The following is a 19,618-nucleotide window of genomic DNA, read 5'->3' as shown; positions in this document are numbered from 1 at the left end:
TGACTTCAGAAAAAAGCTGCATACAACACTCTCTGACTGTAAGGACAGGTCTGACTAATGCAGAGCATTTGGTGTGGAGAGGAACTTGCATATGAAAAGTGTGCACTGGTCTATTGTATATATGTACTGACATCCTGGTATGGGAGCTAGCACTCAGTCTAAATCCATACACCTGAAACATTATAATATATATAACTTCAATGATTTTTTCCAAGTTTATGCATTAGCTCTAATACTTCAGTTATACCCAAAACAAACAAACCCGATTTTATCTAACCCCCTAAGGTCTGGAAGGGGAGAAGAGATGTTTAACATAAATAGTTTAGGTTTTAGCTCATGTCCATTGGAAATAAAGAGGGGTCAAAACCAGAGTGTAGGTTTGGCTTTATACAAACTCATTGTGTGAAACAAATCATAAGCAACCAACACAAGGCCTGGTTCAGATATGGGTCCCATTTTATTGAGTCCCCTGAGCTTGGGGTTGGTGTGACACTTGGCTAAATGCCTGTTTGGGCTCATCTTTAATTACTAGTCCAACAGTAAACAAACTGCACAGCAGAAAAGATATTCCAGGACCTTGCTTATCTGTGCTTTGATCCCTGTCATAGTTGCAAGCATTTCATTGACTTCTTCTTGGGGAATTTCCTTTGTAACAAGCTGTGCTGTCCTTGTAATTATCTTGTACTGAGCTTCCATCACAGGCACCTTCTGTTTAATATCCTGCAACAAATATTTTAACAGGTACTGTTATGAATTCATGTGGCACATTAGCTTGTTCTCACAACAGCTGTAGGCAATAGATTCAACTCCCATTGACATCAATGGGATTTTTTCCATTGACTTCAACGAGTGTTGGACCAGGTCCAGAATGTATTTGATATATACTAAGTGGAGGAGTTCATCTGCAAAGCTCTGTATTAAAGTTCAGCATTCAGCCGAAAATCTAGTGACACCCCTGCTTGTTGCATTAGAAATGTGTTCCTGAAATGTCACTCATAGAATGCAATCTTTTAGATTACCTAAAACACAAAATGCACCATTGTAGTATAAAAATGCTGATAATGGCTATGTAAATAAATAACCTTCTGATCCTTTCATAAAATTAAATAGTTAAATAATTCTCTCTTCTGGGAAGAAAAAAGAGAAAAAGAGAGACAGACAGACAGACAGACAGACAGAAGGAAGAAACTCACCTCCAAATCTTGGACAAACATCTTGACATTTAGAAAGGACACTTCTACAGGCACAGAAATTTTTCCATTAGTGCCATCAGCAAAGGTAGACAACGTGGCAACACCATCCAAGTATTCCTTCCTCATTCTGTCAAATTCATCTGCCCGAGCATACTATGAAAAATGGAAAATAAAAACACAGAGAACATGTCAAAATATGCAATGTTGCTGTCATGAGGGCAGGGGACTGGACTCGTTGACCTCTGAAGGTCCCTTCCAGTCCTAGAATCTATGAATCTATAAGGAAACTAATAGGTTCTTGGGTTTAACTGTTTAATTTTTCTTTTCTTTTTATTCAGTGTGATTTGCTAGTGATCTTTTACGCTAAGGATCCAGCAAGTCATTGGTTGGTTGTTTTTTTAAATATTAGTATTGATTAATGAAGCACATAGTTCTTTTTAGAAATGGGAAACCTTGTTTCCAATCCCCCAAAAGGCCCTCACTTCAATTCCATCCATGAAAGAAAACCCAAACATATTTTAAAATTTGGATCACTTTGAGAACTCCTTTCTCTCTCCAGTTTCTGAAGTGGACCTAACTCCCCAACTCACTACTCCTGACCTACCAGTAGCCTTCCTTTTGAGGCTTCATATTTTACCCTTTACTCGGTTTTGGCCCTAGACCGGGACACATCCCACCTGAGCATCTAGGTTCTCTCAAACTGTGATTTGCTAGTTTATCAGTTCAGTGGGTAAAATGCAAATAGTCTCCTAGTATTCTCAGTCACTGCAACCCTCTAACAGTGTCTTTGGGGATCTGATTTTAATGATACAGCAAATATGGCAGCCTCTCCACTAAGGTCCTGGTGCCAGTCCATTCACATTCTCTGCATTGTTGACAGCATTTGACTGTGAAGCTATTAACATCAGGAAATATAAATGCATCAGCATCTGCAGCTCAGCAGGGAGAGAGGCAGCCAAACAAAATTGGGGGAGGTTGGGCGGACTGAGGAGAGAGAGAGAGAGAAGTCAGGGAATTAGTTGAGGGCTGGGGTGAAGGAAGAACTGAGGAACTGTTGGATGGCACAAAATATACTGGAAAGAACTGAGTGGGAGAATTGTTAGGTTTCAGAGTAGCAGCCGTGTTAGTCTGTATCCGCAAAAAGAAGAACAGGAGTACTTGTGGCACCTTAGAGACTAACAAATTTATTAGAGCATAAGCTTTCATGGACTACAGCCCACTTCTTCGGATGCATATAGAAGAAGTGGGCTGTAGTCCACGAAAGCTTATGCTCTAATAAATTTGTTAGTCTCTAAGGTGCCACAAGTACTCCTGTTCTTCTTTTTTTGGAGAATTGTTAGAAGGTCATGGAGAGGGATGGGGAATTCTCAAAATGTGCAGGGGAGCATTCAAACTCTGGGTATTAGTGTTTGCAAAGTAAACTACTCTGCCCATCACTAGTAAATAATAAAGCTGTGACTATGCTACAAGTAACAGTTTGAAAGGTTTAAAAAAATAAGAGCCAAATGCTGACCTCTTTACTCATGTGATATATTGACAGCAATGGGAATACTCATGAGAGTAAGAAGAACAGGATTTGGCCTCAGGTGAGTAGTCAAAAGTAATTAAATAAAAAAAATTCATTAGCCATATGATTACTTCAATGCAGATATTTTTAAATGTGTATATAAAGCTGTCAAATACTTTGGTACAAGTTATATCTCTCATCTTCCCTCACGCCATTTCGAATAACTTCTTAAAATAACATTTCTTTTCCAACCAGGTGAGTCTCTTTCCTGAAGCGAAGTTTTTTGTTCTCTGTGCCTTGTAGAGCACAAGACAACAATGATGTCAGAATAGCTTTGGGAATGGGATTGGTTGATTAATGTGTGCTGCCTCTACTGCTGACTGGCTTTAGCCCTATGATAAGTAGGTGCAACTCCCATTAAAAAGCATTAGATGAATCCACTTACACTAGGGCTAAATTTGGCTCTATAGATTCTACATAAACAATGGCTATTTTTTTGAAAATGATTTTAATTTCTCAACTATAGAGAATGTGCATTTTTTTAAAAAGTCAAGGTCAAATATTATGGAGATAAGCTACAAAGTATGTTTGCTGATGAACTTGAACAAACCATCTCTATCCATCTTTTTAAAAAGGAACAAATGCAACCAACTATTCTGGTGGCATATATTGATTTACAATTTACATATTATATACATTTACATTAGACATGGCCCTTGGACTCCTGGTAAATTGTCCGTGCAGGCTTTAGTGGTGCAAACCTTAGGCAGCCTTGCTGCACTGCAATGGTAAAATAATTATTTAAATATAACCATAACAACACATACTTGCTTAACTTTCATAAACAACTCTCTCCATCTTCCATTTAGTAGCAGCAGCTGTTGTTTAAGATCTCTGGAAATAGTCTCATCACAAGTTTCAATAAGAAAGTTACCAGCATCATTCATGGCTGTGTGCTGCTGGATCCAATGAGGTAAATGTCGGAAAAAATCCTAAACACAATATAAGCAACATTGCTAAACATTTTGCAAAAGTCAGTATGTTACACAATAAAATATAAACCTAATCACCAACTAAGAACATGGATAAACCTTTTCCCTACAAGGCACATTATCCTCTGAAGCATCCAACATTGGGTACTCTGGTAAATTCTTATATTCCAAACTAATATTTTAAAATAGAGCTATCAAGATAACCTGCTGTGTTAATGGAGGGGACTCTATATTGTATATCTATAATATAGATATAAACAATCAGTGCCTTCTCAATTTAATCAAGTAGGTAGCACTACTGAGGTCAATGGGACTACTCTCCTGAGTAAGATAAAAGGATTTGAGTCTTAATTTATAATATTGTCACTGCTTCATCTAATTTCTGTTTAATTTATACACACTTGAGGATTACTTTTGTTCATCTGAAGCCAATGAACTACTAATTCACTATGGGCTGAATTGCAACTTGGACTTCCTGCCAGCACAGTAGTAAGAATCCCCCTTGTAAACCCAGGGCAGGTAATTGTGGGCCTCAGAGCAGAGGGGAAAACAAGTGCTTCTGGCTGCTTACTCTCACCTCAGAGCGGGTGAGTGAGGAGGGAGAAGAGACTGGATGGAGCCTTGGTTCTGTCCCACTCCAGTATTCTAGGCTGCACAGCTGAGCTGGGGTGGAGGGGAGGGGAGGTGTGTATATGTGTGAGAGAGAGAGAGAGAGAGAGCATGTATGTGTTTGTGTTAATTTTCTGCTGTGAGAGGTCCCCAACAAATGATTCCCCACCTTCCTCTTTATTCTGCCCCAGGAGCAAGGGGGAACCAGGGAGGAACTGTGCTTCAAATGGCTGTCTGAAGTACAATTCTTCCCAGCACTGCTCCAGGCATGGTGCCGTTTACACATTCCCTCTTGCTCATGGCTGTACCAAAAAGCGCAATCTCAAGGTTTCAGAAAGTCTTGTGACAACACAATAATTGATGCAGATGTCATAACTTATCCACATTTAAAACACCTCCCATATAGCTACAAAGAAAATGTCAAATGAAGGTATATTGCTTAAATGTGCTGGACAGATAATTGAACACAATGTTATTTAAATCCCTAAAGAAGACATGAGTAAAGAGCACTTGTACTATGTACATAGACATATTAGTGAATAAGCTTCATCTTCTCTGAGTAGACTGGGTGTCATCTTCCATCTTCTTTGAGTTTAAGAATAGTATTGCTTTCCCCGGGTGCCCAAGATAACAATATTGATTTGTCAGGAAATACCAACAGCATCCCAGATATATTATATAAACATTTCCTTGTTGTTTTTTTAAACTGCTGTACACATGCCAGGTATGCTAGAAGGAAAACAAAAACAGCAGTCCTGTTCCTATTGTTCACAACAAAATAACCCCATCAGAACAGGCACTGACCAGTTCTCTTGTTGGCAGACTTAGCAAAGAGGTCAAAGAAGAAATGAGATGGGAGAATGAATTACTCTGCAGAGGCAGACGTTCTTCATTCCAGGTGGGAATCTCTTCTCCAACAATGGGAAGCAGGGCCCGGATGCCTCTGAGTCACCGTTTTCCACCCCAGACCCTGCAGAAGTTTCTCTGCAGAGACCCTTCAGCATGAAGGAGGAAGCAGAGTCAGGGCAGGCTGGGGGGAGGGGCACATATTGTCCCTGACCCAAAGGAAGACTTAAAAAAATGAAAATCGTCCCAGGCTATACTATTTTCAGATTCCCCCCACAATCCCTATTGGGTCCTTGAATGAAACTGCCAGGTCAGAGGCCCTGGGAGCATGGCTCCAATGGAGCTGTGCTGGGAGGGATCTGAGAGGGACTGCTGGGGTTGAAAGTGTGTGGGGTTTCTCTGTGAATGGCTGAGGCTATCTTCAGATCCTCAGGAATCCACTAAGTTGGAAGGCAGGTCTCAGCAGGTGACAAACCCTGCTCCTCCTGACAGCATGGTGCAGGGGCATCACAGATATTTCCCAGTAAATAGCATCCTTGTGCAACTTTGAAATTACTGGGCCAAATTTATATTTAGTTAAAGTTCCTGGTAGTTGATGGAGTTACCAAAAAAAATGGATTTGTTCAGTGATGAATTTGTTCTGTTGTATTTCAATTATTTGTATGAGAAATATGAGAGTCAAGGATGGTCACTTCTGGCAAGTTTCAAAATTATTTAGGTTAATGAGTTCATGGTAGAATCCCTTAAACTGGGGTAACCAATGGAAAACAGGGAAGACCCTTACATTTTAGCATTGCAAACACAACAAGCATGCAAATATAGAACTTGTAATCAGACAGGGAGATAAAAGAGAGTGAACGCATTATGGTGTGGTATGAAGATTTTATGGCCTACATTTGGGATGCACCATAATTCTCATGAGTGATGAACTTAAGAGTGAGTTATGTAGGTCATTCCATGTGAGTGCCACAATATCACGCCACAGCATCGGGGATTTTATATGTGACACATAAATTACATAACAAATATTTTGGAAATATTTCAGTAAGTTTTACTTTATGTTACTGATGCTATTTAATTACCTCTATCCATCTAGAAGCCAGAATGCCTTTGTTAACATTAGTTGAACTGTACAAACCCCAGTGAGAGTGAAAGTTATAACTGATAAATTATAAAAGCCTCTCAAATGACCTAAAATAGATTTGCCATACATGATGATGTCACTCTCTTAAGGTCTAGTACAGCATCTTGAAAACACCTAGGACCAGAAGCAAATTCTGTTATCTTCTCATAATTGGGAACAATTCTGATTCTTGAGCCAGTGTAATATGAGGGAGAAATTGCACATTCTGGGGGAAAGGGAGTAATATTCCTGTGTCAGAGTGCTGTATTTATTTATTTATTTACTTACTTACTTACTTAAACTGGCTATTTGAAGCTGCTGAGAGATTTGGAATAGGATTGCCAACCCTCCAGAATTGCCCTGGAGTCTCCAGAAATTAAAGATTAATCCTTAATTAAATATTATATCATGTGATGAAAACTCCAGGAATATGACCAACTAAAATTGGCAACCCTAGCAGTCAAAGAGTCCCAGTGAAGACAGATTAGCGGAGTGAACAGAGTGCAGATGGGATGGTCAAAGTTGCATAATGAACACAATTCATCACATGGATATCAGTAGCACACATGTTCATAATCTGCTTTAAGGTGAAACTGTAGAACAGACTCGACACACAGATGTTGACTTAAATGTTCATATACAAAGAATATATCAATATTTAATTTTAAACAATATATACACACAAACATAAACCACATGTATAAACCACTGACACCCATGTGCATTTATCATGTGTATGACCATCTCACTTGCCCATTAGTCTACCATTGACAGGACAATTTATAAGATGCCAAACCACTGAGACAACTTTTACAGCCACAAATTTTGTTTAAACATAAGAAACACTCCTTTCTTTCCCCCCAACTCAAAGTACTGAATTTCTAAAAAAAAAAATTAAATTGGCTTGTGGCCCACAATGTGCAATATTCTGTCCTTAGCTAGTGTCAGGATTAAAGTCCGATATTTTTTAAATGGGAGATATTTATTATTGGTAGCCCCAAAGATAATAGAGATTAAAATTGTGCCATTAAAATTGTAGTGTTATCATTGATATGTGTGAAAAACTATTTTAGGTCATTTAAAGACATTTCTAAAATGTATTTGTCATAATTTTTCACCCCCTCTGAGGTCAGAGCACAACTCATGATACCAAGGCAGATGGCCTTATGGTGAAATATATAAATGCTCACAATAGTGGGAACAACTTTTAGAACTATTTAAATCATTTCTAAAATAGTTTTTAAAACACCCTTATTTTTTAATTTGCTGGACAAACAACTACATATATACGTAGATAAACTGGCTGTAGGCAGAGTGGTTATTCAGAGAATAACCTAAGTGGTAAACAAAAAGGTAAAAGCATCATATTTACTCTACATAAATGCTTGTATAAGCAGACCTTATTAAAACATCTCACTTAAACTCCTAAACTGTTGCAAAGAAGAAAAGGGATTAAACCAGTTTTACTATAAAATATGTGGCATATACAGAACACATAATGATGCAGTGTGATATGGCACTTGTTTTGAGTCAGCTGCATAACAACACATTCTTGGTTTTGCCATTTGTGAACAATGCAGCCATCCTAAATTCATGCAAATAAAGCCTTTACGCTATAACATCATAAATGTGCTCATTCTCTTTCCATATTTATACATGCATACAGGAGTGCACAGATGGGAACACACACAAACCTAAGACAAATATGCTCAGATAGAAAGTGTACTATGCATCTGTGAAGGTTTCTGATAGTGAAGAGAGTAAGGTAGGAATTATTCCATGCATAAATCTCAACCTGCCACAACTCTTATCATCAAGGTCTTCTCCCCAGTCTTCTGCAAACAGCTCCCTACCTGGTCACTGATGGGTTTTTTTAAACTTGTTTCCTGTAGGTTGAAAACTTTTACTGAATTGTCATAAAAGCCATATGCAGGGGTTGGATGAAGTAGCTAATATTCCTTACCTTTTTGGCATGTTCAGGCTGATTCAGCATTTTTTCCGCATCCTCCAGCCAGGCCTGCAGACTGGCCACAGTGCTGCTATATCGATCCCAGTTAGCAATCACTTCTTCTAACATGCTCCTCACACTTCTCACCTCTACCGACAGGTTCCTCCACTGGGCTGTTGTTTCATTCATGAATTTCATCACATTCTCTGCTTCTTCCACTAAGACACAGAAAGCATATTGAATTTTTAAACACAACTTAAAGTCTTGGAGCTGCTGGAAGTATTTATGCAAGTATTTAGCATGTGTTTCTTTTATTACAAATATTATTAAATCTCTTTTATTATTCTTGTTAAGTAATTCTATTTTATATTCTTTTCAGCATCAGTAGGTTTGTTTAAACATATATGAAATGCACAACCTAATCACAGAATCATAAAACCATAGGGGTTAGAAGGGACTGCAAGGTCATCTAGTTTAACCTCCTGCCAAGATGGAGGATTTGTTGTGTCTAAACCATCCAAGACAGATGGCTATCCAGCCTCCTTTTGAAAAACCTCCAGTGAAGGAGCTTCCACAACCTCCATAGGCAGTCTGTTCCATTGTCCTACTGTTCTTACAGTTAGGAAGTTTTTCCTGAGGTTTAATTTAAATCTGCTATGCTGTAATTTGAATCAATTGCCTCTTGTCCGGCCCTCTGTGGCAAGAGAGAACAATTTTTCTCCATCTTTTTGTAGCAGCCTTTCAAGTATCTAATGACTGCTATCATGTCCCCATCCCTCCTTAATCTCATCTTTTCTAAACTAAACATACCTAGTTCCTTCAACCTTTGCTCACATGGCTTGCATTCCATCCTTTTGAGCATCTTTGTCACTCGCCTCTGCAACCTTTCCAGTTTCTCTACATCCTTTCTAGACAGTGGTGACCAAAATTGGACACAGTACTCCAACTGAGGCTTAACTAGTGCCAAGTAGAGCGGTACTATCACCTCCCATGACTTGCATGCTTTGCCTCCGTTAATGCAACTTAAAATTATATTTGCTTTTTTTGAAACAGCATCTCATTGCTGACTCATGTTGAGGTTGCGATCCACCACAACACCCAGATCCTTCTCAGCAGTGCGGCTGCCAAGCCAGTTTTCCCCCGTCTGTATTTATGCATTTCATTTTTCTTCCCTAAGGGTAGCACCTTACACCTCTCTCTTTGTAGAATTTCATTTTATCTATAACCCAGTTCGGAATTTTAGCTTTATCCTCCAAAGTATTGGCAATCCCCCCAAGCTCTATGTCATCTGCAACATTAAGGTTGAGAAATTAAGTATACATTGTAAAAAATAAAGTATACAACGAATTTCCTTTAAGAAATGAATTCATAGCTTAGGTGTCCTTAGTTTGCACTATTTATGCTGCAAATAACTCAGGGGAATATTTATTTGTTGGAAAATGACTTATTGTTGGTTTTTTTAAAAAATCATGGAATAGTTTATATTGCTCTTACATTTTGTAAAGTGTATTTTTACAAAAATCTAACTTTGGGGACAAATTTGAGTTGAAAGTGTCACTTTAAATGGGTAAGATATTCCTTTTCACTCCCTATCCATAAACCATTTTTAACAACTGCAGCATCTCACCCCAGAGATTTCTGCACTATTATTTGACAGTGTTTAAAGTAGTCCCTATCAGATGCCTCCAGAGCCATCCATGCAACCTCACTGTACCCAGTGGGGTTGTATAGGTGTAACAGAGAGTAGCCGATCCATCCATAGGTCATCGTATACTGCACCTATCATTGTGTTCATTCTTTGTCATTCTGGAAGGCTTGTGAAAGGTACTTCAGTGAATACTGTGCTGCTAATGATGATACTGGATGAGACTGCTTTGCATGTAGGTTCAGAGGCAGAGTAATACAAAAGATCCTTCCACAGCTTGCACCCCAGGAATAAAAGGCCACTCCTTGAGCCTGGAGATAACAAGATGGTGCAGCTTCCCGCTGTGTACTGGGGAGTTTAGCGAGGGCTAACAATCCTTCTACAACTTCCCCCTGGATAGCTGCTGCTCTGAACTGCCCCAACACAAGGCTGTTCAAAATGGCACAAATTGCATCATCATTATTATTATTGTTGTGACTGTCATTAAATCCCCATTCCAGATATTTTGAGAGGAGGTTGTTGCTTTTTTACACCACCCTCCTCCCTCCCTCCCCCAAAAGCACAGATGACCTATGTTACTCAGTTCTCAGATATTATCATTTCATAACTCCTTCAAGTTATTCAAAGTGGGTGAAATTCACCCCAGTGCAGAGGGCCCGTACAAAGTATGTGAGACTTATTTGGTGCATGGGCATTGTGCTAGCCCTCTGCACTGGAGTGAATTTCACACTTTGTGAATCAAAATCATCTTCACTTACAACCAGGGCTGATTTTCTACAAGTCAAAAGTAGAAGAACACTTTTACAATTAACACTTAGATTTCCTCATGTTCCAGTAGCATATTCTAACAATCACACAGTCAACACACACTGGCAGAAATCCACTGGATTCTAGTTTTGTCAGATCCCACGTGGTTAATTACAGATACAGTACAACTGTATTGCACAGAAGGAAATGGCTTCTAAATATACTCTGAGGAACTAATTTAAAAAGGATATTAAAATCAACAGGACTAAAATGCCTTCAGAATTGCAACAGATACAGAGGTATTTACCTGAGCCATTAGCTTTGGCATACATCTCAGCTGCCCTTTTCAAGATCTGGTATGTAACTTCATACTGCTCAAAGAATTTACTGTTTTCAATAACAGACTGAAAAGGAAAAAAATGGTTATAAGAAGCAAAAGTAAATGTCACATGGAATAATGATAATTCCTTTGAATTACAATTGCATTAAGATACGATTTCTCAAATTTCACCAAACCATCCCCCACTTAATTTACAATGTGCTATCCAGAGCTCCCTTTGACAATGACAGGACAGGATAGTCTCTTCCCATAGGAGGCTCTTTTCAAGAGTACATTTTGGATGAATATTTTTAACAAGCTCATAAGGCAACCTGTTAATTGCTCTTTCTTGCTGGAATTCTTCGGACTTCTTCATACTTAGAATTCAGCAGAAGCCAAAGAATTGCCTGAAGAGTCACTATTTATTAGATAACTCCTCCTCTGCTGAGATCTAAGTGAAAACAATTCAGTAAGGGCAAAATTCATCTTCATGCAGACAGCTACCACAAAACCTATGCACTATTTAAATCTCACTTAAGCCTTCAGAATAGCCCTTGTACTGACCCTCTGCAAAGAGACAGATTTCATTCAAAGAAAAGAAATATATTCCATCAAACTTCAGTTTGCATTCACATCTTCCAGAAGAGATGGAACAAGATGTTAAAGAAATCCTACATTAAGTGATCCTGCTTTACAAAGTGTTGCATAGGTTTTTACCTTCACGGTTGATGCTAAAACTCTATATTCTGCTTTGAACATTTGCTCTTAAACAGAGCTGGGTAAATAATTTATAGGGAATACTTATTCAACAAATGTTGCCCCTTTTTTTGTTCATGGATGGTCAGTCACTTTGATTTTTTTTCCCAAATGTAATTGTTTTTCAAAATTATTTGTTGAAGTTGTTAATGTGCTTAAGAGTTTTCAGGGTTGAGTTCTTAGTTAGGCCAACTGTCAAATGGAAATAATGTTCTCCTACCTTTGTAAATTCCTTTCAGATATGTAAGTGCAAGAAATATTAGCCCGGTTTTTCAGATAGGCTAACCAGGCTCACTGTTTTGCCACTGACAGTGGCACCAAAAGACTTGGGTCCCAGTTTTGTATTGGACACATAATTTGTTATGATTTTTAAACACTTTTTGCCAACATTTTGAGAGAGCATATATTGTACAATGAAGGCATGTTGGGCTAACTTAGCTATGCAGTATACAAGCATACTTTATGTCATCAGATACACACTGAAGCCCCACCCCAATCTAGCAAAGCATTAAGCACATTAGTAAACTTTAGGAATGTGAGTAATCCTACTAAAGCAAATGGGAACACACATTCTCCAAAGTTAAGCACATGATTATTGAGTATACTCTACTCTAAACAGTTTGCCCATTCCAAATTAGCATTAAAAGTATGGAATTCTTGCAATGGCTAGAGAACTATAATAATTAATACCATCAGTGAGCTGCTTTGATGAGCACTAAAAACATAATGGAAGTGAAATAATTGAGAGAAAGATGCTTTTGGATCATTATTTTATAGTAAGCAGGAAAAAATCTTATTTTTAACTATTAAATGAAAAGTTATCTCAGGTAGTGAATTTGTGTTTTATTTTGAATTACTGATCTGTTGCTCTGTAAATTGAGTTTGGCATGTGTATGCATTCCAAAAACAAACAAAACAAGAAGTTATTGAAAAGGAACAGTTCATATTGCTAACAACAGTAATGTGGGGAACTATCACATCATTTACAAAACTGAAACACATCAAAGCAAGGGAATAAATATGTGAGGACTTCATAAATCTTACATGGCACACATAATAAATACATTGGGCAAGAACCTCAGCTAATGAATGTTCAGCTCAGCTGAGGGGGGCTCAAATGTGCCTTATGTGTTTCCCCATTCTTAGAGCTGCTCTGCCCAGGGTGAAGCCCCCAACACAGGTTAGACTGACCTGAAAGCTGCTTTATTCTCCATAAGCCACCAGTGGTCTCAAGGAGCCAAGTGACAGCTGGGCACTACGGTGTGAGAGATCCTTGACCACACCCTCTTCCCCAATTCCCTGGGCAGCTGTCTGCAAGGAGCAATGATGTGGAAGTCCCCAAAGTAGTTCTGCACCACCCAAAGAGCCTCCAATTTGAGAGGCTGGATCTGCTGGGTTTAGAAGAACTTTGTACCATAGGAGCACCATGAACCAGCTGGAGCGCAGCCAGGATGGGGGCCATCTGCTGGATTCTCTGTTGTCTTATACTTTCTGTGGTCCTTTACACCTCTTCAAATTGGGTGCAAAGTAGATGTAAAATGCGTCCCTTCTCTTATGGTAGCATTTTACACTGTCTTTACATAAGTGTGAATCACAACACAAGGGGCAAGGCACTGGAGTTCAGATGTAGATGCAACAAAATTAAACAAAGAACAAAAGCTTACAATATAATTTTGTAGAAGTAGTTCTACCGACTCTCGTCTTCCATATTTGATAATCCATGATTTTAACTTCGATTCTGCAAGGACTAACAGTGACAGCAGACGGTATTTCAGTTCCAGAAACTCCATTTTCAACAGATGGAGTTCAGACGTAGATGCAACAAAATTAAACCTAGGAATGAATCACACTATAGTAAAAAAGTGCAACATTCAATATGTAGGAGGAACGGAAGGATTTTTCTATAGGTTCAAGCTACCTTGTTATGTGTGAGATATATCTCTATTTTTGATCTAATGCAAAGCCCAAAGGCATATTTAATTTTGTATGATAGCCACTCTGAAAGCTGCTCATTAAAATAAAGCATGTTATAATTCTGTTTATACACAGAAGTAAATCATCAGTTTAGGTCTGAGACTAAGTTTTTTTCATTACCAAAGCATCCCTCTTCCAGTTTGTTCATAAGCATTATGTTGTTACATAATGTTCCTTCCTGTGCCGAGTCTGTCTGCAAAATTATTCCTTTTTGAAAATCAATTGCTTGTTCAAATTGACCATTATCAATTATTAATATCAGGCTTTTCAATATATTTCTCATTTGTTGCTGCTCCCATTCTTCTTAACTAAGAACCAAATGTAAAATCTGATTTTTACATGAAAACATTATAAAGCAAACAGGTTCTCTGTCATTCACAGAGGAGGTTTCATTTAAGATTGAAATTCTTCTTACCTCTCTGCCATATCGTCTAACTGCTCCAGTGGAACAGGGACTCCATTAACAGACCTAGCCCGGTGGATCCCTTGGAATGCCTTTTTGTGACCATCTAGGTTTTTAAGCAGGTCCTGGTTTGATTCAAAGAGAGAGAAAAGGCTCACAGTAGACTAACTAATAAGCATGATTTTAAGGCTGCAATGATGAGTCAATGTAGTTAAGTATTTGAACATGCTGTCACATTTGCATGCAAGTTAATGCCTAATATAAAAGCATTATATAGCAGCTTGAGCATCTGCACAGCGAAAGTACCTTATGAGATGTTCTGCTAAAGCTGTGTCTTATAATTCTGGCAGTTTTTAAAATAGATGGCACTTGCACTGCCTCAAATAAATCTTTCAGAGATTTAAAGAAACACGATGAACTCTGGTTATATGTGACTAATCTGAGATAAAGTCTGCAATTGCTGAAATTTCATGAGTACATAATTTTGCTAAATTTACTGTTTATGTCTTTAATACAAATACCAGCTTTTATTAATTGCTATTTCAAATATTACACAATTAGTCTAATCCCGCCCGCCCCCCGCTACAAAGCAGCAGATTCAGGGTTCCTGATGTTATTGCATATTCAATGTGAAGTGAACTCCTGACTCTCGGCATCAGAAGCTTCAGTGATTATATGCTATATATTACACAAACCTACACTGAATGCAGTACCTAAACCTGTAGGCTTATGATAAGATACGAACAAGCATAAGCCTCATAATAACAGCTCATTTCTATAGTAACCAAGCAACACTACTTCAAAGGATTTCCTGGAGATTACTTATTAAAATGAATGACTGGCAACGGTTTCCAAAGCGGTAACCATAACGATGTCAAGTCTTCAGAAGGCTGCCAGAATGTGAGGGAGTAGATAGCTTATTGTACAGTCCTTTGCTGAACCTGATTAGTACTGTACCGACAAAGAAAATCATGCACAGCTCCTCCTCTCCCCAGGCTAAGGGAGCTGGTTTAACAAAATGCAAACTAGTAAATTTATCTCAAATGTCTATTTTTTCAATGTATTAAAATATCACCTCTCCACATACTGCTCTGACTGAGCACTTGTGCAACAGCAGAGATAAATATACAATTCTATCAGCTCAATTCACAAAATTGTGCCCAATATCCCCCATGATCCTCCACCAACCCTCCTGACTCTACTCAACCCTCCCCTTTGGAAGAAAGTTTGAGAGAAGAGATAAAACTCTCAGGCTTTGTAAGGCAAAGGGGATAAATGAGTTTGAGAATCAAGAAACCCTTGCTGAGAATTCTCTGCAGCTAGCCCTCTCGCATTTAAATGAGGGATGTTACAACACAGCACTTCGGTGTGCACTTCTATTCCCACCCCCATAATCCAAACTGCAGGGCTATGTAGACATAGCCTGAGATTTTTAGATAGAAACAAGTTTTTAGATACTTATTAGTCAAAACCAGTACTTGAAACTTCACCCACTAATCTAGTAGACGCCAGTAAAAACTCTGACTTTCAGATGCAATTCGCTCCCCAAGTGAATTACTAATTATTAAGGTCCTGACCCTTCAAAGACTAATATATGTGTTTAACTTTGAGTTAAACAACTGTGAGTAGTCCCACTGACTTCAACAGGACTACTTATGGATGTGAAGTTGAACAAAGCAAAGTTTGTGCAGGATGGTGCCTAAGAAGACAAAATACACTTTGAAATATACTGATAAAAAGCACTGTATAAAGCTAGATGTTATTATTAATAATAATGTATTCTGCATTAGTTGGAAGTTCAGAATAACCTTAAGGGGCCATATAATATGCAATGTCATGTAACAACTTCTGGAGGTGATAAAGGTATGGATAATGTGGCGAGGTTCCCAGCAGAGAGAAATAAAAAAAAAATTGTAAAGCACAGCTGGAAAAAACACATTGAGCCATTGCTGCTACCTAAGCAGCTGAGGATCTTCATGACCCCTGCGTCACGAACCTGAGTGACAAAGATGAGCAAACTCATACAATACAGGGAGCTGATTTCTACTAATTCTTCTGATGCTTTCTCCATCCCACATGCACGACATATAGGGCAGTGGTTCTCAACCTGCGGCTCGAGGGCCGCTTGCAATCCATCAACACACAGCTGCAGCTCATGTGATATCCTCAGGGCCACACAGATAGTATTGGATGTGGCCCACATAACACATATATGCGTCCTACAGTGTTAAATAGGTTGAGAACCACTGATACAGGGCTTGAAAAATTTACCTGACATCTACTAACCTAAGGATTAAGTTTACTTGTCAGGGTGATTAATTAAGATGTGAGAGCTCAAAATACATATCTCTAAGACTTCCAGGAATTGTTCTAGCAAAAAACAAGGGCTGACATTCATGATATTGCCAAGATTAACAAAAACTTTTTTTTAAGAAACCTTTCAGGCCTTCATTATACTGTACACCATAAAGAAGCTAAAAGGACTACAAATATAATTTTAAATAAATCCTTGCCAGATTATTTTTGCAGCAATAAAACAGTTGTGCCTTGTATTTCTTTATATCATGCTGTCAAGTATCAGGGGGTAGCCATGTGAGTCTGTTTCTACAAAAACAACAAGGAGTCTGGTGGCACCTTAAAGACTAACAGATTTATTTGGGCATAAGCTTTCGTGGGTAAAAACCTCACTTCTTCAGATGCATAGAAGAAGTGAGGTTTTTACCCACGAAAGCTTATGCCCAAATAAATCTGTTAGTCTTTAAGGTGCCACCAGACTCCTTGTTGTTTNAAATACATATCTCTAAGACTTCCAGGAATTGTTCTAGCAAAAAACAAGGGCTGACATTCATGATATTGCCAAGATTAACAAAAACTTTTTTTTAAGAAACCTTTCAGGCCTTCATTATACTGTACACCATAAAGAAGCTAAAAGGACTACAAATATAATTTTAAATAAATCCTTGCCAGATTATTTTTGCAGCAATAAAACAGTTGTGCCTTGTATTTCTTTATATCATGCTGTCAAGTATCAGGGGGTAGCCATGTGAGTCTGTTTCTACAAAAACAACAAGGAGTCTGGTGGCACCTTAAAGACTAACAGATTTATTTGGGCATAAGCTTTCGTGGGTAAAAACCTCACTTCTTCTATGCATCTGAAGAAGTGAGGTTTTTACCCACGAAAGCTTATGCCCAAATAAATCTTTATATCATGCTGTCAATCAAATTTCAATATAAAACATTTTAAAATATAACTTACTACAAACATCTCTCTTGCTTCTGTTATACCTTCTTTCCCTTGCTGGTTCCACTCCAATTTTTCTTTCTTTTCTATCCCTATATTTTCAGTCTCTGTTCTCTCTTTTCTTCCTCTCTTTCCCAGGTTATATACCCTTTTTTTCTTTCCCTACATTGTGTTCTTTACTTCATCCTCTATATTTCCTGTCTCAGCTTTCTTCTCCTACTCCGCCCCAAAGATTTTTATCTGCCTGTCTCTCTATATACAACTTACTTTTAAATGAGAGCTTAGAATCTGCAGAAATTGATGGCACTAATATTCAAATTTGCCTATGAAAGCTTCTTATTAACCATAGGAAAGTGGATTTTTCAAGCCCTGTTCAGGCGCAAAATGATCTAGGTTCACCTCATTCTCTTCCAAGCCTCAATCTTGGTTAGGCATTGGTTAAGACCAACTGCAATGCGGGTTATCAGCATATTTAAAGTATTGTAGTCTCTCCATTACCTCACTATTTCACTTGGCTTCCATAAAGGTTGAGTAACAGAATGGTACAGTGTGGAGCTCTGTAGGAGAGAGCTCCTGGAGCAGATGAACAGCTATGGAATATTACACTCTGGGACCTCTCAAAAAGAAAGGAATAAGAGCCATTCAAAAATAATTCGAACTACTTCTTCTAGGATCTGCAGATGTGTTAATAAAACCTCATAGTCAAAGGTATCATCTGATAGATCTAAAAGAATAGGCACAGACACTTGAGCTTCATCTACCACCACGAGGAGATTATCTACCAATATAACTAGTACATGTAGCCTCCTAACTACAGCATGTCAAAACCCCAATTTGTATGGCATCAAGGAAATCTTAGGACTCCATATGTTGTCCAAGTTTCCGCATCGTCACAACTCACTTTCAGAACAAACCCATTAACAACAACCACGAAAATTTGTTGTTCATACAGCATGAGTTCTCGATCACCCACAATCCTAGGAACAGTGGCCCCACTGAAACTGGAAATGTCATGCATAGAGATGTCTCATACAGAGTTACCTTATGCTGTTCAAGCTTCCGATGTATCGTATTTGCTGTTTCCTCATGAGCTTGCTGGACAATTATTTCTTCCCTAACGGCAGCCTCTGCTCTGTAAAGCCAGGCACCTATGGTACCCAAAGGCGCAGGAAGAGATTTATCAAGATATTTGTGCCAATCTAGTAGCTGGAAAACAAAATTAAGAATACTGAATATCCTTCCAGGATTAATTGCACAAGTAACTATCCTGAAAATCAGACTCCTAACAAACCTGGCGCTGGATAGTTACAAGGCCAAAAAGAAATTAAAAGAACAATAAGTGATGTATAAAATGTAAATGTTGATATTCAGTTTATGGCATTACAATATTAAGTATGGTAATTTATAATTTTCTATTTCAACAATTTGTTCTGGATAAACTATGCATGGCATCATTACTCATTAATGGTGCAGGTTACCCTAAATGTACATTAGTAAAACTTGTCCACCACCAAAAGCAATCAGATGTTCTATATTTATACCACAGATGTGGTGATGACAGGTTTGTGAAAAAAAATTGAAACCATGTCATAAATTGAACTTCTCATACATGTTAGATAGTTTCATCTGCCCTCTGCTCATTACCCCATTTCAGAGGAGACAAATGTCAACATTCCAGGGATCTCAGCAGTTTCAGACAGATGCTTACAAGTTGTTCTTGAGAAATGCAACTTTCTTCCACCTATTTCCACCATGTCTCCCCAAATTATAATTGTCTGGCATTATGCAGACTTGAACCTGACAAGCTTAAGCTCCAAATGTCATCAGTTATCAGGGATAGTAACACTTTCCTTATCCCACTGAATGCCAAGAATGCTTTTTCCAATGGGATTCAGCACTTGTTTCTTACCCTGGTAGACTGTGAAAGTTCAGATCTGAAGATTTAATATTAACTATACAAATAAGCTATTTTCAGTAATACTGAAAGGCCTCTATTAATTTTTCTCTTCCTCAGAAGCCTATACATTTGGATCTATAGAAGTAAAGTAGCCTGTCTTACTGGAAGAGTCCCAATTAAGAAAGAGGAAAATAATGTCAATAAAAATTATAAAGCTTCAAAATATTTCCATTATAGTTTATTTTAAATACATGACATAGAAAAATTCATGACAGCATGGTCATTTATAAAGGTTTCATTGACTCTCATTTGGAATGACCTACATAACTCATTTGTTGCTTCACCACTCATAAATAATGTGTCCATGCCAAATGAATACCATTACACTTTTACAACACACTGCAACATTTAGTAGTTG

At 38.2% G+C, this 19,618-nt stretch overlaps 1 protein-coding gene across 2 annotated transcripts in view; it reads right to left on the bottom strand.

Moving 5' to 3' along the window:
• Positions 1–19,618, bottom strand: part of SYNE1 (spectrin repeat containing nuclear envelope protein 1) — a 475,430-nt gene that overhangs the window by 328,301 nt on the left and 127,511 nt on the right. For both annotated transcript variants that reach the window (XM_034765383.1, XM_034765382.1), the window contains exons 13-20: positions 18,345–18,509; positions 14,075–14,187; positions 13,350–13,518; positions 10,918–11,014; positions 8,234–8,436; positions 3,528–3,692; positions 1,194–1,346; positions 577–720 (exon numbers count right to left, since the gene is read on the bottom strand). In XM_034765383.1, the coding sequence (XP_034621274.1) occupies positions 577–720; positions 1,194–1,346; positions 3,528–3,692; positions 8,234–8,436; positions 10,918–11,014; positions 13,350–13,518; positions 14,075–14,187; positions 18,345–18,509 (1,209 nt within the window). The remainder of the gene's footprint in view (positions 1–576; positions 721–1,193; positions 1,347–3,527; positions 3,693–8,233; positions 8,437–10,917; positions 11,015–13,349; positions 13,519–14,074; positions 14,188–18,344; positions 18,510–19,618) is intronic.

The sequence above is a fragment of the Trachemys scripta genome, chromosome 3, assembly GCF_013100865.1.
Source record: "Trachemys scripta elegans isolate TJP31775 chromosome 3, CAS_Tse_1.0, whole genome shotgun sequence".
NCBI classification, from domain to species: Eukaryota; Metazoa; Chordata; order Testudines; family Emydidae; genus Trachemys; species Trachemys scripta.
Note: the sequence above shows the minus strand (reverse complement) of the source record. Positions and strands in the feature narration are given on the sequence as shown.